The sequence below is a fragment of the Excalfactoria chinensis genome, chromosome 3 (assembly GCF_039878825.1).
Source record: "Excalfactoria chinensis isolate bCotChi1 chromosome 3, bCotChi1.hap2, whole genome shotgun sequence".
NCBI classification, from domain to species: Eukaryota; Metazoa; Chordata; class Aves; order Galliformes; family Phasianidae; genus Excalfactoria; species Excalfactoria chinensis.
This window is the reverse complement of record NC_092827.1, coordinates 59871530-59896157: the sequence shown is the minus strand read 5'-3', so window position 1 is coordinate 59896157 and position 24628 is coordinate 59871530. Positions and strand designations below refer to the sequence as shown.

Here is a 24628-nt window from a genome sequence, read left to right as displayed (position 1 = left end):
TTTTTCATTGTTCCTCTCAGATTAGTAGCAACATCTTTGATTTCTGAATAACACTTCCATGATTTTTATGTGCTCGGGTCTTCCAGTGTGCCCTGCTATCTGCTGGATGTGATAAGGGCAGATGTACCCAAGATGTATTGGACTCAGTGCAGCAGTTCATTGCTGCTGAAGCATAAAGGATAATACAGGAAAAGAAGGGTATTGTTTCCAAATTGATAAATTAGTTGATCTAGGGAAGAGGCCAGCAAGTATTGTGGCCAGAGCAAGTGAGATGGTGGAACCAGTGTCAGAGGAGAATGGGCAGAGAAACAGTTGTTCTCTTTGCTGAAGCTTTCAGTCTTCTCAGTTTTTCTATGCAGTTTCACTCCAAGACTCTAGGCACTTCCCAACTCAAAGTTGGGTATTACTACCAGGTAACTAAATAACTAATAACAAATAACTGTGGATATTGTGTATCATAGGAGAGATCTCATGCCTTCTGGTGAGGGAAGTCAGTTTACAATCTCATTTTCACAGTGAATTACAATAGTGAACTCAAGTATTCCTCATAAATGATCTGCAAGCTGAAGCTAGAAAGAACAAAATGACTTGAAGATAGTTGTCCTTTTGTGGTTTAGGTATCTTGTTCTCTGGACTGGTGTTTCTGTAGGAGCTGGCTGACAAACTTGGTAATGTCAATGTTGGAGCTTTGTTGTTTGCATCTACAACCCCAGGTGGCCTTTGTACATGGCTTAGAAAGGTTTGTGAGTACTTGAGGCATATATTCTCCAGAGAATTTCCTGTGCTTCTTCCCGTAAAACACTGTAGGCTAGACTTGTTCGTGCTAAAATTACTTTCAAGAGCTGAGAATTGGAAAAGTGAGTTTGACTAGCCATCTTTCATTTGTGCCAGTAGATCTTACCTAAAATATTTTGTATTGATAATTGCTTGGGGAGGGAGGCCTTGTTAATAGTTTCTCTTTGTAAAACTTGAGATACTGATTTGCATTAGTACCTTGAGATACGTGTCATGTGTTGTCATGTACAACAAGGAAACAATGAATCTTTAGGAATTAAGGTTACCTATGGAGTCTTTAATCCAAGTAAGCACAATTCTTATTCTAGTAACATTTTATTTACTTACACACATTTAGTTTTTAACATAAATCATTGTCTTTGTTTGGCAGCGCGAATAAAAAGAGTAGTCCTCCTTGCTTGAAACGTTCTAATCAGTATCATTGCTATACTGGGCAGATGTTTTACATTACTATATGATGATATACATTGATTATTTTTAGATCATTTTAATTGGTCTGATTGAAAAGATTTGATGTGAGTGCCTAAAACAAAGAGCATGCTTTTTGCATGCACAGTAGGACTTCAGAGTGCTTCCTGAAAGGAGCGTGTGGAAAGCAGAGCGAATATTTTGGGGTTACTATAAACTTCTTGGATTCTTTGTGGCTTTTTGCGACACATGCATTCACTACTTGCTGAATGCCAGAGAAGGTGTAATTTGATCACTGAGCCACGATTGGTAAATACTAGTTTTGTGAGGACAGCTTGTTCTGTCCATAGGGGAAAAGCACACTGCCAAAGTCTAAAAGCTTTCCCTTTTATTAGGTTACATATTCTTTTCCTCTGGGCTACTGAATCATAAATATGTGTTACTTGTGACACTAAAAGCATTTGTGCTTGCTGTAATTGCTGAAGTGTTTGTTTGGTCAGTAAGTTATCAAACTATACTCGTGTTGAAATCTGGTGAAATAGTTCCTTTGGAAAAAAGTGCTTTGATTTTGCAGATTTTGTCTACTGTGTCAGTTAAACATGAAGGTCTGATGTGATACTGATAAGCTATTGCTGCTTGGTAACTGCTTGAATACTCTTGGTCTGGTGTCTGAGAGACAGAATTGTCTGTGTTCTGTCATTTGGAAGCAGTTTTGGATCTGTGAATGAGAATAATGTACCTGTCTTTCTAGATGTACACTTGAAAAAACAATTCCAAAAGCTTTTTCTTTGGCGTCAGATGGTACTTTTTTTTCTTCTTTTTTTTTTTCCTCCTGTAGAAAGGAACATCAGGGAGCAAGGCAAATGTTAGTATCCTCCGAAATAGTTTTTCATCTTGCATCGTGGTTCTGAGAACTGTTTGGTCTGGCACCGCTTCTGCCAGTCCCAATTACTCCTGTTGGCAGAAGCATTTGACTGGCAAAGAGATGAACGAGGTTGGGAAACTGATCCACATTAAAATTAACCCAGCCCCCAAAAAATGAGGTTACCAACTGAGGGGATATAAATTATTTTGAATGAGCAGTATAACATTTTCATGCAAGTGCTTGCATGAGGAGCAAAATGGAATTACCTTGCCTAGGATAGAGAGGAGGGATCTAATGCTTGGGAGAAAATGAACCTTAGGCTGCCCTAAACTGCATTTGTCCTCACCATGGCACTACATCTGGTATAAATATACTTAACACATGAATGATTTTAACATAGTTCAGTGGCCTCTGTTAATGATACTTACTTGAAATACAGGGAATGGTAGTATTACAGAGTGCTCTTAATTGACTGGTTAATTACTGGTACTGAGTTACAAATAAAAGCTAAGCAGTTCAAACTTTGTTTACATCTGTGTTGAGGTGGGGGTGGAAGGATTTGGGTTTTGGTGATGAATACTCAAATTCTGGATATGAATCCAGTGTCTTGAAGAGCTGCACTAATGTTCTGGGGAAGAATATAGTGATGACAGTTGTGAAGAATTAAAACAGCTAATTTGTTAGCTATTCTGATGCAATACACTGGCAGCTCAAACACATAGGTATGGGTTGCTGTGTAACTTGAGGCAGCTGAATGGATGTGTTTTTGGACGCAACTAAATGTGACCACAACAGATTTGAGAGCCATTGTTACCATTATTTTGCAGAATATCAGCGTTGTTCTCTGTCTTCTGAGGTCATGGGGAGTTGGAGATGCATCTCTATGACTTGGGAGAGTTGTTGTTTCACAAGTTAAATTGGCTACCATGCTTTCAGATGTGGTCAGCAGAGAGGCAGCGTTGATAGGGTTGTTTGCAAAATGTCACGGTTTCAAAGTATAGTGTCTTGCCTAGTCAGATATAAATTGATGAATGTGCTGGAGTATGGTAAAAAGGGAAAATCTATATGGTTTTGTTGAAGTGTGTTAGAATCAAAGTGTATTTATATTCCTGCTGTCTCTGAGAAGTTACTCCATGGTGTTGAACAGGCATTTAGTGGTGTGTGTATGTAACTACAGGTCATGTAGCTTAATTGAAATGTTACTCTTTTTTTTTTTTTTTTTTTTTTTTTCCATTTATTTATTTATGCAGACGTAGCAATACAAAATACTGTAGCTAGATTTCATTTCTCTTCAATATCTGAATGCTATTTTGAAGCCTCTTATTTAGATATTTTGTCAGTCTGACCTTTGTTGGCATGTAAAACAGGTAGTCAGTGTTAACTTTGCTGCAGGAGGAACAACCATTAGAACAATAAAATAAATGAAGGATGCAGAGATCTGGCTCCTGTGTTCTGGGAACATTACAAAGAAAAGATTTCCTCTAAGTCATAGAACAGAGGTGATTGTTCCCTCCAAATAAGTTTTCCAGAGCTAGTATTTTGCTTTCTACAGCTTCTGCTCATGGCAGGAATTATCCTTATATCTTGTATGTCCCTCTTCACCCTTGTATTTTTCCTCAGTAAGAGAACTGAACTGTCAACATACTTCAGCCTCTCTCTTTAGGCAACAAACTATCAGATTCATTCCTTTTTATTGACATATAAACATTTGGAATCAGAAAATAAGAGCACATACTGCAATAGGATGTGGTGGTAGAGTCTAAATCCTAGCTTGTATTTTATAGGACAATGAAAATATATTTTATATATTGTGTTGACTTTGTAGCTCCTTCCCCTCAGCCTCACAGACTAAGTTGTGTTAATAGAGATAACTAGTTTTTCTGGATTAGGGTCTTTGTTTCTTGCACTTGTCACCTGTCTTGCTTGGTCCACGTTGTAGCAACTGGTGTGTGCTGCAGTGAGTCTTGTTCTAGGCTGGGGCTGCACCACTGTAGAAATAAAAAGTTTTGAGTTAAAAAGTGAAAAGGGGACACAGAGTTGATGACTTCTTTCTGTATCTTCTCCAGGCTTATCAAAGAAACAATAAAATCTCAGAAGTGATAAAATCTGGAAGTAGGCTGTATGTCATGTGTACATAAGGGAGGCGAATAGTTTATGATTTTTTTTTTCCATGAGGTCAGGTTTTGAGTAGAGGCAGTAATAAAGCTTCATCTTCATTTAAAATATACATATTTGGGATGAGCTTTATTTCAATCTTGTTAGTGTACTGTGTGCTATGACAACATCTTAGGCAAGTCATTTCTGTCCTTAGGAAAATATCTTTCTGAAGAGATTATTAAAAAAAAACAAAACAAACCCAAAACATTGTGAAGAAGGACATGGCACTTAATGTGAATAAGAACAGCTGCCTTATCTCGTTACTACTAGAATCTTCGTCACTGTTCTTCTAACGTAATTGTAGGCAAATGGCTAGCTATGCAGACTGACTTCATCAGCAATATCGTCTGGCTGTTGGGAAAAAAAAAAAGAAATTCTGAAGTTGTTGGCCAATATATTGCATTTTGATGCAGTTAAAAGGGTTTTGAAGATACTCGATCTGGAAGTCGCCAACATGCAATTGGGAAATAACTTCAACCACTGAATATTTTAGTACTGTGGTATTGCTGCTGTTTTTCATAGTGGCTTTTTGTCTGTTTGTCTCTAAGTCTTGGAGGAAAGGCTGCATTGTTAATTGAGAACTAGTTCACCTAAAAAGTCTTACAGTCCAGTTATCCTTTTTAATGCAGTTATCATTTAATTCATGATGTAAGTAGAAATGTAAAAACAGTGAAAATTTTCTTATCAGCACTATACTGAACTATTTTGCTGCTGATACTGCTGCTACTGGTGTTTGGTTGATACCTTTTATAATGCCAACACGTTTAGCAAAATATAAACCTTCAGTGAGATCTGTACAAATAGGCATAAAATGTTAATGTAGTTCTACAGTGTAGTTTAGGAGGCCAGTTCTCACCTGTTACATTTCTTGCAAACTTTTTAGTCTCTTTTTTTTGGTCTCCTACCTTTAACCCTTTTATCTGTGCACCTTCAATGACCTAAAACCATTGTGGAACTGAGAGAATAAAAGATGCATTCGGTTTCAAAAAGAGCAATGTTCAAAATAGATAGACGCTGAAGTATGGAACCCAATGCATTTATTGGGCCTGCTCATTAGGAAGAGAGATTTAAAAACAAATAATAAAAACCCACTGTGGACTCTCCTTCAAACTCATAATGTAAATACTGACTTAAAAAAGAGCGTGTAGCCTGTAGGGCATCAATGGTAGTTCTAGCACTTTATGTTCTTTCCCTCCCTAACTAATATCAGCATATTAGTGTGAATGGAATAGCTATTCTGAAAACTGAAATTTTGACGTTTTGTATTCATAAGCCTTGTTTGTCACTATGTGTAGGCAAATATTAAGAGACATGCTTTGGTTCTGAAATGGTGCACCTAAAATGCAGTCATGTCTCTTGATTACCTGATTTGCCTTACTTCTGGGGATGCTTGCTTTAGTGTTAGTGTAAAGCTTGCAAACACCTTGCAAATAGCAACCGAGTCAAAAGCAAAAACAAAGTAAGATGGAAGCTCTGAGATTTGTGATGATATTGAATTTCAGTGATATTTGCCTGGGTACCAAGACATTCCAGAGCTTCCTGCTGTGAACCAAATGATCTAAAATGCATGGAAGAAATTTAGTTACCTCGCAAGCAGTGACAATACAGGACAACCGTGCTTGTCTTGTCAAAATTCATTTGCAGAGACTTCTCAGTTCTGGAAATGTAATAGTGGGATAATTTCACATTCAACAGTTCTAAGTTTATACAAATGAGAGCATTATTAATAAGTGATGCGTGTATGTTAACACTTAAATCTTTTTAATTCTGTTGTTTTTGAATGGAGAATTGACAGTTCTCTTGTTTTTGAATTGCCTGGGGCCCCCAATACAGGAAAGATGAGGAGCTGGTGGAGGGGGTACAGAGGAAAGGCCATGAAGGTGATCAGAGGTGCTGGAGCACCTACCCTAAGAAGACAGACTGAGGGAGCTGGGCCTGTTCAGCCTGGAGAAGAGAGGGCTGTGAGGAGACCTGATTACAGCCTTCCAGTATTTAAAAAAAGGATTATAAATAGGAGTCAACTTTTTACTCAGGTAGATAGTGATAGGACAAGAGAGAATGGTTTTAAGCTCAAGGAGGGAAGGTTTAGATTGGATGTCAGGGGGAAGTTATTCATAGAGGAAATGGTGGAACAGGCTGACCAGAGAGTCTGTGGATGCTCCGTCCTGGGTGGTGGTCAGGACCGGGTAGGATGGGACCTTGGGCAGCCTGGTCTAGTTGCCAGATCTGGAAATTGGTAGACCTGTCTGTGGCAGAGGGTTGGAACTTGGTGGTCTTTGGGGTCCCTACCAACCCAACCCGTTCTATGGTTCTGTGATACAGGAAAATCATTTTCAGTTAGCAAACCAAAGACATTGTTTTTTTAAATAAACTTCTTCATGGGTGACTCTGACAGTTATTTCAAGAACACATCAGTTAGGTTTCAAAGTGCGTCTGACATTGTTTCCACTGAGAAGGCTGTAGTAACAGTATTTCATAATTAATAATACATCTTGCTGCACCTGTTCAGTATGAGAGTGGTTGTATACTTAAGAGCAAGCTACATAAGTGATTAGTGGGAAAGTTTATGGCAGTGCTATAGTCAAGGGCTGACTCTACAAGGGTTGTGCGTTAAGGTGTAAATAAGTAGTTTTACAAAAGCTGCTGGCTCCTCAATTGAAGCTCAGTGATTATTCTTCATTTGAGTATGTCACTGTGGATTTGATTCATTTAGTTTTGCTTTTTTAAAAAGCAATTTCAAGCCGTTTCCTTCTATATTTATTTCTCTGGTAAATCGTGTGTCTTCTAAAAATAAACTGTTTACTTTTGAAGAGAGCTTTACTTTGAGGAAGCCTGAGATATTGCAGGTGTGAGAGCTTTGGAGGGCTAGAAGTGTTGTGCTTGTTGTCTGTGCTTCCCTCCACACGGGGATGTCCCTTGGTGACTCCCGATAGTAATCATATGCCCCTGTCTCTTCAAAACTGGTTCAAAGATAAGTTTGCATTTGGTCTTGTTTCATTTTTAAACTAGGGAATAAAGAGTATTAGGAAAGATTCAGGGTTGTGGCCTCCTAGAGAGCACAAGTCTTGCTTCATCATATGTCTGTTTCATCTAGCAAAATAATTTTAAAGGAAATATGAGTTTAGTGAGTCTAAGCTGAATCTGACCTGGTGCTGTGGGACTAGGGACTAGTGAGACTCATTAAGGTTCACAGCACTGAAGCAGCCAGTCATGCTGAACTGCAGCTTTTAGTGGTAGAGCCAGAAACTTGTAAACTGTATTGCTGCAGGTATAGCTGGAGTGTGGTTTTGTGATATTGGGAGTGTTTGGAGTTGAGAGTTTTTGAGATGGGCTTTTTTGTACTTGGGCTGCAGGGTAGTGCCTTCTGGCCCAGAGTCAACTATTACAGAGGCTCCTGAAGCTATTGTATGAATTTGTCATTCACCACCATTTTATTGCAGCTGTTAGCAGTAGGTTACTGGCAAGTTTGCCAAATACCTGCAGTGTTTTAGGGGACAAGTTGGTCAAGGAAAACTTAGATCTGATTTGGACTAAAGTTGGGCATAAAAACTAAAAATATTTTACAAACTCTTCTGGAGGCAGCTACCTTCAGTGTTGTTCTGTGTGTAGAGAAGTGATTCAGAATTTATGAAAGCTAGAACATAGAAGTAAACCAACCAGCATTTTCAGGTGCTTGTTAACCTGTGTGTGCATGCTGGTTATGATCACAGTAACAACAGGCTTTTCATCACAAGGTTGACAATTTTTATTCATAGAGTTATGAAGAAGGGAAAGTGTAGATGGGAATGAGGAGTACCCATAAGTGACTCACATTCTATTATGTGGTCTTGTGTTATGCAGCAGGTTGGGTGATCCACACAGGTACAACAGTGTTGTTACAATTCAATATAGAGATCATGTATTTATGATGGTTACCTGAAACGACTGACCCAGTGTTCAGCAGCAGCCAGAAAAGCTTGCAGAGACTCTCGAGTGTTGGGTTCTATGATCTGGCTATCCCAGGGAGGATATACTGGTGTTGCAGAAGATTTAAAAAAGAGAAGGCAACTTTTGCCTTGCAAAGGGAGACTTTTAGAAGTCCAGTTTTCTGGTCTGGAGAAGGGAAGGAGCACAAAAGAATTTATGAATGAAGCTTGCAAATTCACAAAGGCATTGTATGCAGAACTAAGTCTGGCAAGCATAGGACTCCATGGCACTAAAAGCAGATAGGACAGAAGACTTCTGTTTGGTTGCTGTTGTTTGTTTTTTAATGTTTGTAAGCACTGAATGGTAAAATCTGGAATTTTTAGCCATGAGATATTGTGGAGGCAGAGAAATTTCAACAAGTTAAAAAGCCTACTGGATAAATACAAGTCAGCAGGCCTGTAAAGGCAGTAGACAGGGATCTTTTCTAATCTCCTTAACCAAACATCTGTATATACTTAAAGAATGTGAGAGGAATGTACTACAGAATGGCTCAAGCTCATGTGCCCTTCCTGTTTTTTGTTGCTGCTGTTGGAGACAGCACTGGGCTAAAAGGGCCGTTTGTCTGACTCATGGGAATATTTCTTACTGTGTTAGTGTGGACTTTGGTCAGAGAATCTGTAAGAGACCGACTGTAGCATCTAGTTCCATGTTAAACTCATTTAAAAATATCACTTCATTTTAGGAAGCTTTCAAAGTTTTTCTTTCTCCAGCATCAATCAAATCAACCTAGTCGAGCAAGTTGGAGAGAAAAACAGGCTTAGTTAATTGCTTGCATGTAGACTTTCAATCTTCTTGAACTATTCTTTAAATAAAGGTTGGTCACAGAAGTATACACTTCTTTCCTGCTTCTTTCTCTGAAATCTCAGAACAGTTGCACTAGAAATAATGAGCTAAGGTAGAACTCTTCCATGTTTGCTCACTTCAAATCGATCTTTCAAAGGAACAGATTATTTCTTTGAAATGTTGCAGGTTTTTCCCATCTTCCCCATACTCATCATTATTTGGTACAAGTTTTTTATCTGATATAATCCCGTGCTCTGTGTGCGGATGAACTCTTAGTTGTGCTGTATTTGTAATTCTTATTTTTTTTTGTTTCGTGTGACCAAATCAGTTTTCTCTTAATTCTTGTTTGTCTGAAGAGATTGATATAAAAAACTGAGTAAGGAGTATTGCTGTTCTGTAGATTGAGGATAGGGCCAGAAACAGTGCTTTTGATAAGCTGATATTTTTGCTCTTTATTTAGGAAGTGGATGGTAACAAGTGGAAGATAACTTTTTTTTTTTTTTTTTTTCCTATTCTTGATAGGAAGATTTATTTTACGTAGAGATACTGCAGGCACTGTTGAGGTGGCTTTAAAATAGCCTTAGGAAGGCTGAACAATGTGTTGTAAAAATTAAATTAGGCTGGTTTTCTACCAGTTGGTTTCTATTCTTTCTTTAAAAATACTCATTTAAAGTATTAATGATATTATTGCAAGCTCTGTTGTTTTTCTGTTGTTTTCTGTTGTTTTGCTTAATCCCTTTTGCAGAGTGAATGTGGGAGTCTTTGGAGGAATGCTTTTGTTTCAGAATATTTTCCCTATTCAGTTTTTCTCAAGTTTAACGAAAAAAAACCAAAACATCTGCACTTTTTGACTGTGTTGGCATTCAGAACAAAGTGTATTGTGGCTATCTGGGGGGAAGCAATTACTTCACTGTTTCATGCAGTTACATTTCTAAACCCTTTTTTGTACTGTAGCATCTCAAAGATGCATAGAGTTTTGGTGTCTCTCTATTTGGATTTTGCTTGCTCATCATTCCCAACGCAAGTTGTTAGTTTTGTAGTTAAAACTGTGTAACCCTTGCTATAGCCAGAAGCTGTTCCTTTTTGTGAGTTGGCCTTGCATGTGGTGATTTCCATTTCCGTTTCTGTTACTTATTTTTTCCCCCCTATTTGCTAAGCACTTGTGGCAGGGATTTTTAGTTTTATATTTGACAAGGACTTTCAGGTACAGGTGAGGAAAAATAAGAAAGGAGAAAGAGGAGTGGGAATTGTTATGGTGGAGGTTGGACAGGCAAATTGCAAGAGGCAAATGTGGCGCTCTATCTGTGAATATTTTGTTTGCTTTTTTTGTTTGTTTTTGTTTGTTTGGGGTTTCTTGAGGCAGTGAAAATACTAAAATAGACATCTAGCTTAATTCTAGGGGGAGATACTGACACATAGCAGATATAAACTGTTGATTAACCTCTAATGGACATTACTGCCGGAGAACTCAGGGATGTTTTGTAGATAGAGATTGATAAGCGCCTGATGTGATTACTGGTCCTAAGTGTAGACCAGAGATATCTCTGCTTTTTTGGAAGGAAACTGAAAGAAATAATACTGATATACCTCTACGTGCTCTACTAGATGAGGCTTTGAGCAACCTGGTCTGGAGGGACATATCCCTGCCTATAGTAGGGGATTTGAAACCAGGTGATCTTAAAAGCTCCCTTCCAACCTAAACGGGTCTATGATAATTGAAGGTGTTCTGTGTAAGGGAATCCTTGCTGGAAGATGACCTCTGGTTAGCCTGTTGTTAAACCATCAACTTGGAGTATTGTGTCAGAATTGGGATCTGGCTGAAAAGATGGGACAGCTGGTTTTTTGATGTTTATTTTTTACTTAGTACTCAGATAAAAAGTAGCTAAATGTGTACGTAGGGGAACATATTGCTCAAGAAAGCACAGTTCTGGGGTGTGGGGGGAAAAAAAGAAGTTTTCCTTTTTTGAGGTATTCATTGTTTAGCTACTCAGTTTGGGGGATTCAGAGGGCTATTTGGTATTGCTGAAGGATCTGAAGATAAGTGTAGAGGGCTCTTTTTTATTGTTTATTGTTTTTGTAATTGCTCTTTTTTTCTACAGTCTTTCTGTACCTCTTGGATCCATGAAAAGAAATGCCAGGAGTCCTTTGGCTGCTGTCTCAACAGGCACTTTAGCAACCTCTGCTGGCCTCAAACTGTGACTTGTTGCATCTCATTTGCTGCTGTTAGAACAGTATTTTGTGTGCAACATCTATATTCTGCATCCTTGGTTGCTCTAAAAGTGATGCTTCCTACTTATTACCGTAGTAGCTGCAACAGATAGAGCACAATAACAATGTGTGGTAGAGAAAATTCTCAGCCACAGAACAGTCTTTCAACACAGGCACCACCATTAGCTATACATTTTCACCAGCTGTGAACAAGAGCCTGCATGCCACTCTTGGTTAAAAAATACATTTTAAAAATTCCAGTAGAGGTGACCCACTGTTGGTGTCATCATTGCTTTAATGCACCACTCATCTCCTCACTGAGCTCACATCCACTCTTAGGTCTCCAGAAATGTTCAGCAAGTGTCGATGAATGTCAGTGGGTACCACTTTTTCTACGTTCAACAACACATCTTTGCTTCATACACACTTCCATGTCAGACACAGTTTTGTCAGGCTGCCCCTCTGCTGCCATCTGTCGCATGACAACAAAATCTAATGAGATACTGATGGGAAGGTTCAACTTCTACTGTCATGCCAACAACATCTGCCTCTGATGTTATGTGATATCATGGGCCAGTGTAACAGAGTAGGAGGCATTACTTGCAGAGCAGCCCTTGTTCAAGGAAGTGTGCTCTTGTTCTTACATTTGTAGCACTATCAGTAAATATTTACAAACAGGTTCCTAAAATGAAATGTTAGATGAAATATATTTCTAGCATTCTCAGCTAAACAGCATGGTGTGATTTAGAGCAATTCATATTTGATGCAGATCACGTGTGGTAAGATGAAAGCTACAGAAAAGCATACCGAAATACAGATGGGTTTTAGTGTTATTTTAGCAGCCTGTGTATGAACTGAGCACTGTGTGTGCCTTTTCCCACACTGCACATGGGAGGGGGAAGGAAAAGGAACTCTCCAGTACGTGTACTAGTGTAAAAAGACTGCTTTCTGCCTTCATTTATTGCTGTTCTTACTTCTCCTTTTTTTAACCATGCTGAGTGTTGTGTTCCTTTATTATAGCTTGTCTCCATAATAGTACACAGTAAAAGCCTGGCAGTTTTTCTGGTTTATATATATATATATATAAATAAACTATAAAATATATATATATATATAAATAAACTTTTAATTTTTTAGATTAGATATTTGTATTTCTCCCTGCCCAAGATGGTTTCCCTCAATTGTGTAGACCAAAATTTGCTGCCTCCATCTGCTTTGGAACAGTTTCTTTGAAATGCGTTGAGTTGTTCAGGACAAATATTTTATCCTTTATTGCCCAGTGTTAGTTTCAGAGGTCCCTTAGGTGCATCTAACAGTCTAAGGTATGGCTACAGTTTGTTTAGGTGTATCCACGCTACCTTTAAGTTATGGATCCTGAGTACTTAGAGCAGCTGCCACAGGGTACCTTGCATAGCAGTGTGCTTGGGTAGTTCTGTCCCTTTGAGATGGTAATCCTGGGGTACAGACAATAAATTTCTGCTGGATTAGTGCAGGTATGTCTGTTTTAGCTGAGCTCTTGTCATACGGACAGGACCACCAGAAGCTTGCTGCTTCTGCTTTACGTGTGTGGGACTTTCTCCCAGATCTTTGTATTGATCGCCTCTGTCCGCATGAGGCTTTGAGCTGTATGGATCTGAATGAAACCAAATCTAAAGAGCTGAGCTGCAATGTATCCTTTATTAAAGTGCACAAAGAAAGTGGAAGCTGAACTTGAATAGCCAGATAAGCAGAACTTGTGTGTTCTGGGGAGGAATTGCATAATCTGAATTTCTAACTCTAGCATTCCTGGCTGATACTTATTGTATGTTAAGGCTGTTTGAAGTTGTGGTGTTGTTCTCAATAGTAGAATATTACATTGTTATGTACACTAAAAATTGTGGGTAGGTCTGTGGTCTTTGTTCTATCAAAGCATCTCTGAATATTCTAACAAAAAAGTCCTGTTTTTTTTCCCTGTACTTTTATTTAAATATGTATTACAATAATTCCATCGTAGAGAATGGGATTTATGAGACTAAAATTATGAGCAGATGTTAGATGGAAGATTCTTAGGACCTTTAGTCTTCTCTATTCTGTTAACTAACAAGCTTTTATTCCGTGTATATATGTATATATATATTGGCAGAGTCATCAAAGTAACATGTATTTTGATTTTTAGTTTTTTTTCCCTCAGAGAAAAGTCTGGAATTGCTGGCAGACAGTTGAAAAGCATTGCTATGTTAGATCCTGTTGATATGATTGGAAGCGTTCGGGCGAATTACCAATTGACTGGTAATTTTACCAGTTCAGACCACCAAAAACACAGGAGCTGAAGAAATCTTATAATGGAGTGATTCAGGCCTTATGTCCTGGAAGGCATTATGCCTGTCTTGTGATTCATGCTGGAAATCATGTGCTTCGTGCTTTGTCATCAGTTCTTTGCAGGTTTCCTCCATCTTTTCAGTCTCAAGAAAAGCTGTGGCATTGCAGTGATTACACTTGAATCACAAGTAGTGTTAATGCTCTAGGAATTGACTAGAGAACTGGCATTAATGCTTCCTAACTAACTTCCTAGTAGTATCCTTTTAGGAAATGGGGGTACTGGAATAACAAGCATTGGACTTATTTGCAGAGAGATCGTGCTGGTGGGGTTGCTGGCAAGAGTTGCCAGAATCCAGGGAGCCTTTAGAGGTCCCTGGTAGGGCTGTGCTCTGAGTGCTTAAGCAGGAGTTAGCACTTCTTGTGGGCGGGGAGGAAAGCCCTGTGCTTGGATGAAGGGGGAGAAGGAAGGGAAGCTCCACAGGAAATGCAGATGTGAGTGAGAGAGGAGCGTTTGCTGTGTTTAAGAATTCAGTAATATGTTTTAATTTTTCTCAATAGTTACTATGCTTTACAACTGAAGGTTTTTCCTCTGGGCTCAGCAAGACCTCAAAAAACTGATATCGCTTCAGAAAAGCTAGTAAAAATCAGTTCCCATATTAATGTTTGGCTCCAAGGTTGTTGTAGATGAATCTAGATGTAAGTGAATACATTTATTCCCCCTGTGGCGCAAGTGGTAGAAGTGCCGCTCTGCTACACAGAAGGCTCAGATCCCGGGAGTTGGACTCGATGATCTCTAAGGTCCCTTCCAACTCACACTATGATACTATGATGATAAGGAGACTGTTGTGGATTTTATGGTATTTTAAAACTCAAATTGAATTGCCTTTGTCACTGAAGGTAAAGACACTGAGCACATTGCAGTAGAAGGTTCTCATTGCATTCGTTTTTTGTAGACACAAAAATTAAAGACAAATAAGGAATGCTCCTGTCTTAATTGTAAAAGAAACCTACATTGTCTTTGAATTTAGCCTAATGTTCTCTAGCGAAGGAACAGCAGAGTGGAAATCAAATGAGGGCAAAATATGGCATAAATAATTGGCCTAAAGTAGTACTGGGAGGAAAATCCTAGAAGAATCTAATGCAAATTACTAAGGAGGCACTGCAGGAAGGGACATACCCCTCTGGGCAGTGTATAATGAGCAGAAAGGATCATAGAATCACAGAGTGGCTTTGGCTGGAAGTGACCCTCCCCTGTTGTGGAGGGGTCTGTCAGTTACCCAGCAGTGTTGTATTATAACGCACACAAATAGATATGACTATAAAAAAAGAAAGGAGATACCATTCCCCTGCTTAACTCGACATTCTTCCTAACTTAATTGTGGGAAACTGTTCTTGGTAAAAGCACGTGGATGCTGTAAGTTCAGGACAGAGTATCTCATACGAGTGTGACTGGCTGATTATGGTGTATTCTTCAGAAATTCCTTTTTTAAAAAGCAACAAAATTAATTGAAGAAATAAGTTGTTCTAAGTTCTTTCCTTCTAGTCATAATCTCTGAAGTGCATCAGGTGAAAACTAACAGGCTATTGCTAATAAGTCCTGTAACTTACGAAACACTGAACTTATTGCCCCTATTTTCTGTAATAAACGGTAACTGTGAAAATGAAAGTAATTACATGCAGAAGCCAAACTTAACGCTTTCTCCCTTTTTTGATGTAAGCTTTTATGCATGTATTTATTCTTTAAAGAAATAAAAATGCTGATCCTAAACAGTGAATTTTAATATTTTGATAAATTTTTGTCAGGTTGATCAGATGTGCCTTTACATGAGCAGTTTTCAAGGTTGTAAGAGTCTGGCAGTTTGTTAGCCAGACGTGATGTGGAAAAACACTGACATAAAATGCAGATTTAGATTTCATAACTGATGAGGATTTTTGTTGTGTTGGGTTTTGTTGTGTTTTTTCCAGGTTTTGTTTTGTTTAATGTTTTAACAGCAGTGGTGTCTGCATTCAGTGTCTTAAATTTTTCCTTCTTCTTTCAGAAAATGCTGGGTCAGAAGAGATGAGTGCTCCCTTTACTAAGGCCTAAAACTGCCTGTTGAAAAACAATCCTGACCAGGCAATATACGAATGGCCCAAGGAAGCCAGCAAATTGATATTCAGGTTTTACAAGACCTGCGACAGAAGTTTCCTGAGGTACCTGAAGGTGTTGTATCCAGATGCATGTTACAGGTCAGTGTTCTAGTAGTTACTGTATGAGTAATTGATTATGCTTATTTTAAATGTTAACTAATCATGTGTGTCTGTATCAAAAGCAGGTTGTTTTTGTTTTCTTCTTTGAATGAGACAGGTGTACGCAGCCAATTTGTTTATTCCATATAGCAAGCTGTCCTCTCTCCTCTGAGTAGTCAAGGTTGAACCTCAGCAAACCATCCTGTGAAGCAGTGTGCTTGGAGGTTGCAGTCTTGGTAATGAGTATGTTAGTATATTCATTGTCTTTTGGCCATCTCATGAGCCAAAGTTAAATTGTGGCCAAAAGAGAGAGATACGGAGTCTAGCTGGCACTTTTGAAGACAGTGCTTTATTTATGTATTTATTTATTTTTAATTTTATTTTTATTTTTTTGTATGCTTTGAGCATCAACACAAGTACAGAAGCAATTTTCCCACCTCAGTCTCCATCAAACTTTGATCTCATTACTGGGTACTTGCCTGCTCCACTGTTTTCCTGCCCCAGCTCACCTGGCCTGCAGAGCTGGTCTTGATGGCCCTACATGTTCTACAGCCAGGAGCCTCAGAGTGTAGTAATCCCCACACACCCATGTCCTTTGTCTTGTTAATATTAGCCAGAGTCAGGCAGACAATCAGCTTAGCATTGGCTGCATGACACCTGTGATGTGCTGATGTGTTTCTACCCAGTTCTTCCCAGCACTTTGGCTGCCAGGTGGCCTTCGTTTTATTGTAGCCTTGGAATCTGTGCTGCTGATCTGTGGATTCCTTTTGGACCCAGAAATAACAAAGAATTTATCTGATTTTCTTATGCTTTTAATGCTATGGCTGTAGTTGGCCATGGCATCAGCTATGTCTTTTGCTGCCAGTGTCAGAACACTCATACACCCTTATATTTTTTTATCACTTCTGCTCTATAGCATCACATTAATTACTTTGGAAGGTGGTTTATTACGCTTGTCCAAAGCTCATGGAAGCATGACACAAAGGCACTGAATGCCTACAGCTAACAAATTCTGTTAGGCTTACTTAACTGTGTTGCTTAAATGTGTTCGCTTTGCATTTTCCTGTGATCCCAAAGTATTTGTGCTGTTTGGATTTCATCTGGATACTAGAGTACTCTGGATAATAGAGGATCGTGTGAATGTTCGTATTGATCAACAGCATACAAAACTTGATTGGGAAAAGGATAGGCAGTATATTTCCAGAAGCTGGTTCTCTCTGGACTATGGCTATGACATGTCTTTGGTGATAGCATTGTGCTATAAAGAATGCTGATTGTTTTATTTTTGTATGTATTTTAATACGTAAAATACATGTGTCCATGTATGTATAGTCAACATACATGCATCCAAATAGTGCTATGCCTGTTGTGCTGTTGGAAGTGTGATTGTGCCAGTTTGAATTTTCAAGACTCAATCGCATTTATAATAGAGTGAGAATCTGTGAAAACAGTAGTTCTTGAGAGAATCGTTTTTGATTTGAAAGTGGACTTGTGAGGTTTCAAGCTTTCCCCAGCCCTTCCTCTTTAATTATTTAGCTGTAGGGAAAATTGAACCAGACAATACTGGTTCAACCAACTGCTTGTATTTGTTCTCTGGATAGTTCACTACTGTTTCTTGTATTAGCTCTCCATAGAACTAATCTAACTTTTATACTACAGTTACAGTTTTGTTCTTTAAATGAGGGAGTTGCTTATTGAGTAAGGTCAGTGAAGGAGTGAACACGAGTCATCACCTTTTGGATGTTTGGTTCTTTGTTCTTTAAAAGATAGCACATGGCTCTTCAGAACTCATCAGTGTTTGGATACTACTGAATACAGTGGGTTTGGTTGTTTTTTTTTTATCTAAAAAGAAGTCTTAAAACTGTGAAGATATTGTGCATCCTGTACTTTGATAGAGATATGGGATGAGAGTTTGGATTTTGAGGGAATTTTTTTTAGGTCAACTTTCGTTAAGTGCGTTTAAAGGAGAAAAAAATTACGTAGGGTAACTAATGTTCCATACATACAATATTATTACACTAATTCAGTACACCCTAAAGCTACTTACAATGATAGTGTTAGTAGCAAGGCTGCAATTTTCTAAGACAAAATCCTCTCAGTTTGATGTTTGAAGTCCACTCTGGCTATGCTACTCTAAGATGGACTGCTCTGAAAAATAATCATAATAATATAATTTCTTCAAACTAAGAAACTGTACTTGAGCTGGTGGTAAAGATTGGACAGTGGGGTTTGAGGCTACTTGTACATGTATTTGTAGTGCTTCTGGAACAGTATCTGCATACCAAGTAGTGCCCTGTAATAACTGAGCACAGTGGAATTAATTTCTGGTAAATGTAATAACTGTAGCTTAGCTCAGAGATATAACTAGGAATGTACCGTACTGTATAAGAAGTGCTGTGATTTGCCTTCACCCCGCAGTGTCAGGGTGAAGTTATTTTTACAACAGGAAGTATAAAATATCACAGGAGAGAACCTGGAAGAGTTCAAGCACTTATGTGCTTCATAGTGATTGTGACTAAAGGTTTTTATCACAACCAAGGCTTCATAAGATCACTGAATTGCGCAGGAAAAGCCATACAGACATCTCAGTGCTGTTCTTTTGCTTGATATTAAAATATCCCAGTGATACTTAGTATCTTGAAACCAGAGGACCACCAAAAACAAACAGATGAAATGGAAACCGGTATCATCTAGGGGACTGACAAATCTTATTGCTTCCTTGGGCTGACAGCATTGAATGTTCCTGAAGAGTTTTGCATCCCTCCATTCTTCCTGGCAAGCACGCTTCCTGCATTCAAGTCTCCCCTTCTCCTCGTTCGAAGGGATTCCACAGCTTCCCCTCACTGTGGACATTGTCCCATTTGGTTCGTTTTTTTGTGTGTCTGGGGAATTTTATAACCACTTGAGCCTCAAGTCTCTGTCCTCTCCTTGCTTCCTCATTTCCCTCCAACATTCTTATTCTTTCTTTTTTTTCCTTTCTCTTTCAGGGTGCCAACATTTTAAACTCAACTGGGACATGGGCAGGGCTAAGATGAGGGGCATTGTTTTGCTGGAATGTGCTCAATTCTGCCATCAACCGGTTCTCTGATCTATAAAGAACTAGAAGCGGTTGTAACTCTGCCTCTGCCAGTCAGAAGATGCCCAGGGTTCCATGTGCCCCCGCTTCCCCCTTGAGTTCTCCAATTTGCTCATTGACATCACTGAAATTTTGGAACTGATTGGATGCAGTCTTTTTTTTTTAAAAAAAAAAAAAAATTGTCCAAAGCAAATACATTTGAGTTGAATGAAAGGGCCTTGCAAGCCTGGCCTCTTTCTTTTCGGTTTGCTTGTTTTACTTTATTTATTTATTTTTGCCTTTCTCTTAATAATTTTCATTCGCTGAAGTTCATGCAAAATCTTTAAAGAGAGTTCTAGCTTGTTTTTCTGTGGCATCCTGTCCCTTTTCTGGCTCCCTTTTCTTCTTTGCAATGAATACAAGGCTACTGTTACTGTATTTATCCACTGTTCTTTCTTACTTTGATTCCTTTCTTCGCTCCAAACTTTATTTGATTGCTTTGTCCTCTGGTGCATATTCTACTCTAGACCCGTTACATCTACAGACACTTGACCCACTTTTGTCTCTCTGAAGACATTTCTGCAGCAGTTCTTTTATGTGCCTGGCTCGTTAGATGGCCTTTAGGAAAAACCTGTATTTTTTGTGATTTTTTTTAAGCTTTTTTGTTTGGAGTGGTTATGGGTTTTTGTTGTTTTTAAAAAAAATATTGCCTAAAAATTCACAACTTCGTCTGATCTGTATCAGCGCCTAGTTTTGGTTTTGTGGGTGGAGTTTAGCTCATCCTCCCTCTCCCACTTGTGTTAATGTCTTCTTTTTCTCCTTGAGTAATTTTTTTCAGGTAGAGACAGGCTTGCTTTGTCTGTGCAGCTCTGCCCGAGCCCCCACCTTGCTGAAGGAGCTACTATCTGCTTGTTTAGCAAAACTAACTCGGTGCAAAGCATGTAGCATGGAGCGCTTTCTCTTGCTTGTGTGTTCTTCAGCTACTTGATAATGTCACTACTTGGCATGTGCAATATTTTCCTTGATCATTTTTCTTCTTTCTGGTAGCCGGTGTTTGGTGTGTTTGGATTAATTTGACACCTACTTTGTTTTTACAACATCTGGGTCTTAACATGGGCTTTTCTGGCTGAAAGCATTAACTTATTTCTTGAGGTGAGGGCTGGAGAGAGGAGTGTTCAGGAAGTAATATTGACAGAGTACAGCGCTGTGAAATTGTGCCATCAGCACATGTTGGCTTTTAGCAAGGCTCTTATGTAGGGCAACTGCTATGGAGATCTGAGTACAGTATTATTAAATGTGTGGAAATATAGAACTAGGATTAGCAGTTAGTTTCCTTCTGATATGTTCTTAAAAAAGCAAATTAGCTAGGTGGTGGTTTTTAAGTTTCTTTATTACAGGTTTTATAAAGTAATCTTATACAAACGTAAGTATTTAAAAGTTTTTCAAACAGTGGTTTAAATGGCCCCTGGGTTTTCATTAATATTTTCAACTTGCAAAAAAGCGATCATATGCTGTATGTGCATAAACTGAATTTTTACATTGCTTCTGAAGTCGTATGCTCCTGTGCAACTTCTTTGGTCTGCGTGTTTCTTCTCTGCATATGATTTAGCTTTCATTTTCAGCAGAAGTTACTACATAACCAGTATGTAGTAAAAAGTTTAGTTTGTTGTTTTTTTTTAAGTAAACATGTAATTTGATTTTAAGTTGTTTACCAGTACTGTACATGTGCAGGTGCTGTATGTTTGTTCTTTCTGTCATTTTCTTCTCAAGCCAGACATGTGGTCATTGGTGAAGACTCTTCTGAAATTCAGAGGGAATAGCATAAGTATTCATTCACTGTGTATCATGCTGTACCAAGTTAGCTTACCAAGATCCAAGATGTCACTGTCATTGCTTCAGCAGCAGTGCAGACTTCTTTTCTTGATTCCAGTGACTGAGCTGCTGCTCTCAAAATAGTAAGCTTCGCTTGCAAGCCCTTTGTGTGTATGCTTGTAGTTGCTATGCTGGCCAGTCACCTAAAGCTTTCCATTTGATGCTACATCGTTAACTTTTCACTGATGGTTTTGTGCCTGTATTTGTTTAACCATAACAGTATTTTATCAGTAATGTCAAACTTTCCTCTGTCTTTTATAGAATAACAATAATTTGGATGCCTGTTGTGCAGTTCTGTCTCAGGAGAGCACGAAGTATCTCTATGGTGAAGGAGACCTAAGTTTCTCGGATGATTCTGCGATTCCTGGGCTACGAAATCACATGACATCTCTTAATTTGGATTTGCAGTCACAGAACGTGTATCACCATGGAAGAGATGGAAGAATGAATGGAAGTAGGACTCTAGCTCACAGCGTTAGTGATGGACACCTTCAAACCAAGCAGCCCAACAATGAACTATTTCAGCAGGAACCACAGACTGCACCTGCGCAGGTTCCACAAGGATTTAATGTCTTTGGAATGGGTAATACAGTTAGTGCTTCTAATCCAGGGCAACATCTTGGATTTCACCTAGGCAGCAAAGGAGTATCCAACTTTTCTCAGCCAACGCCCAGATTCAACCCAATCATGGTAACCTTAGCCCCAAATATTCAGCCTGGCCGCAATACCCCTACATCTTTGCACATACATGGTGTACCTCCTCCTGTACTTAACAGTCCACAGGGAAATTCTATCTATATTAGGCCTTACATCACAGCTCCTAGTGGTACAGCTCGACAGACACAGCAGCAGGCAGGCTGGGCATCTCAGTTTAATCCTATGCATCCTCAGCAAGTCTACCAGCCTTCGCAGCCGAGTCCTTGGACTACTCTTCCTACATCCAGTACTACGCCACATACCTCATCGCAACACTCAACGCAGCCAAATCAGCAAGGCCACCAGACTTCTCATGTCTATATGCCTATCAGTTCTCCTACTACTCCACAAGCACCTATGATTCATTCATCTGGTAGCTCACAATCCTCTGCTCATAGCCAATACAACATTCAGAATATATCCACAGGACCTCGCAAAAACCAAATTGAAATCAAACTTGAACCACCACAGAGAAATAGTTCTTCTAAGTTGCGTTCAACTGGCCCTCGCACCTCCACTGCTCCCTCATCCCTCAACAGCCAGACATTAAGTAGAAGTCAGCCCACTGTTTACATATCGGCCAGTCCTCCGAATACTGATGAAGTGATCACACGTGGTCAGCCTAAGGTCTACATTTCAGCAAATGCCACCACAGGAGATGATCAGCTTGTACGGAACCAGCCCACGCTTTTCATATCGACAAATCCTGGAGTATCTGCCACTTCTAGGAATATGTCTGGTCAAGTAAGCATGGGTCCTGCATTTATTCATCACCATCCACCCAAGAGTCGAGCAGTGGGCAACAGCACCACTGCAACCTCTCCTCGAGTGGTTGTTACGCAGCCTAACACAAAATATACTTTTAAAATTACAGTTTCTCCAAATAAGCCCCCTGCAGTTTCCCCAGGGGTTGTCTCCCCAACCTTTGAACCTACAAACCTTCTAAACCTTCCTGATCACTATGTTGAACCAGAGGGTATCCAGCATCTTACTGACCCTGTTTTAGCACATGTGGATAGGATCAGTGATGCACGAAAATTGAGTATGGGATCTGATGATGCTGCCTACACGCAAGGTAATATTCTTAATATAAGTAGTAGAGATTTCAACCAGATTGTCAATTCAGTATGTAAAGTACAGAGCGTGAAACAGTTGATAAACCTTTGTGATATTAATCCATTATCTTCAACTCTAGCATTCTTGAATATTTCCTAAATAAACAAAAAAAGGTTTATAAGCAAGTCATAAATTTCTTTTTATGGCAAAGACGTGTAACTGAATATTTGGAGATAATTCTTGTTTGTCTGAAGAAGATATGTGTTTAATGAAGCGGAGTCGCAGTGTCTTTGTTTTTATGTTGTTCTGAAAGAAACATCTAAGTTTGTTTAATTTGTCCTAATGATTTAAAGTTGAAAGTCTACCGGCAGACATTTGGATTGGTGGAGGTACTGTTTCCATTAGATACAATTTCCATTTTTTTCTTTTTAGAGTGTTATTTAAGAAGCAAGAACAACAGACTTCCAAAGCAGTTAGCGAGACAAAGTATTTGCCTCTGTTTCCTAATGGGTGCCTGACAATAAAATGCTGAAAGTCTTTATACTTCTCTTATGTTGCTAAAATGTGAAGAGTACCGTACCAAAGACGGTTGTTTTAAAGATCGATAGTGTAATAGGAGGGTAAAACTTAAGTGTGATACAGTAACCCAGTTTATAGCTTCTTGTGGACTTTGCTGTAAAGTTGTTGAATGGGTCTTAGGATCTTTCTGTAGTGTTCAGGGTAGGCTGTCAAAATCATTTTTCTTTCAGTTTATTGGTACATTTCATACTGAGCAGCAATTCAGCGTTAAAAAGCTCGTTTGTTCTTTGAACACTCTAAATATTCTTCCCACTATACTTTTTGTGCAAGTACATTGATTAGGACACTGAAAGGATGATGTGCGTCTGGAGTACGATAGTAACAAAGTTAATTGAAAGTGATTATAGCTTGTGCACTTCTTCTGGATGCGGTTATATTGTTGCTAGTAAGAGCCTGGTTTCTGCACAGTCTCTATAGGCTGGTAGATATCAGTATCTCATTTATCAAGTTGAGGCAGACTTGCAAAGCTCATTTCTGCTATGCAGCCTAGAATTCAGAAGTTTTGAATGGCACGTAGCTTTTGTGGGGCCCAGCTGTTCTTGAGGCCAAGATGGACACAGGTTTTAGATTAGATGTGTGATGTAGGCTGGTTTAGCTTTTGTCTCTGTGCTGACTTTGGAGAAATATCTACATTTTGTGTAGTTCATTAAGTAGTTCATGTAAAGTACACTCGCGTTTCCCAAGTTCTCTGTATTCAGAAATGTTTGGGATTTCTGACATTATGTTGCTATATTTCTCCTGCAACATGCAGTATTTCTTATTTTCTGTTACGATTTAATCTTCTGGAAGTTGACAAGTGTGTGACTTGACTTATTGCTGTGACCTTGGTTTCTGGAAGACCTACCTAGTACTACTAGACCTACATTGTTTACTTAGAGGTGGTTAGGTGGTTTTTTTTCTTATTTTAATGGTGTGGTGGTGGGTTGGTTGTTGGTGGTGGGTTTTTTTTTAGCATACTAAATGTCATTTGAATTACTTGATGCTTTCCATTATGAGGGGCATGTTCTAAGTTGCATCTAGTTTAGCAAGAGTGTGCAGAAACCTGGGTGCTTGTCTCACTTTAATTTTAGCCAGAACAGATGAGTCGTTTCTCTGGCTATGATTAGAGAAAAAATGCATTTTCATCAGCTTTTCCATTTCTGCCCAGAATGCTCCGTATCTTGGCAGGGAGAACTAAATCTGGCTTAGGATAGGAGGAATGTGGAAAGTAGAGCTGGTTTGGTGTCAAAGGAGATCTCTTTCACTTTGTTCCAGTGAAATGGATTCATAAGCACAGGAGAACAGAAGATGTTGGACCTGTCTGCAAATAATGCCTGCCGCTATGCTGTCTTAGCTGAAAAGCAGAGCGATTTGATGATGACAGGATTATTCCATCATTTTGATTTCCTCTCAGACAAACACGTCCTTGACTAGGATGCCTACATACATATCAGAATTTCAGCTTGATGACAACAGGCAGAATGAAACAATTATCCTCAAGAAGGGAAGGAATAGTCTGGGACAAAAATTTCAGGCGGGCAGTAGTAGCATGGGATATAAAGTGCTCAAGTCTAACCAGTACAGAGCAGAATGACCTCTGGCTGTGAGAGAACTCTCTGCTCACAGAGAACCGAGGGCAGATGCTGGGAGTCAAGAGTACTATTCTTCTGGCAGCTGTTGGC

At 39.1% G+C, this 24628-nt stretch overlaps 1 protein-coding gene across 6 annotated transcripts in view; it reads left to right on the top strand.

The window, feature by feature from the left end:
- TAB2 (TGF-beta activated kinase 1 (MAP3K7) binding protein 2) overlaps positions 1–24628 on the top strand; it is a 58977-nt gene that overhangs the window by 23789 nt on the left and 10560 nt on the right. For all 6 annotated transcript variants that reach the window (XM_072333378.1, XM_072333379.1, XM_072333380.1 and 3 more), the window contains exons 2-3: positions 15520–15709; positions 20898–22407. In XM_072333378.1, coding sequence (XP_072189479.1) covers positions 15608–15709; positions 20898–22407 — 1612 coding nt within the window. In that variant the 5' untranslated portion in view covers positions 15520–15607. The remainder of the gene's footprint in view (positions 1–15519; positions 15710–20897; positions 22408–24628) is intronic.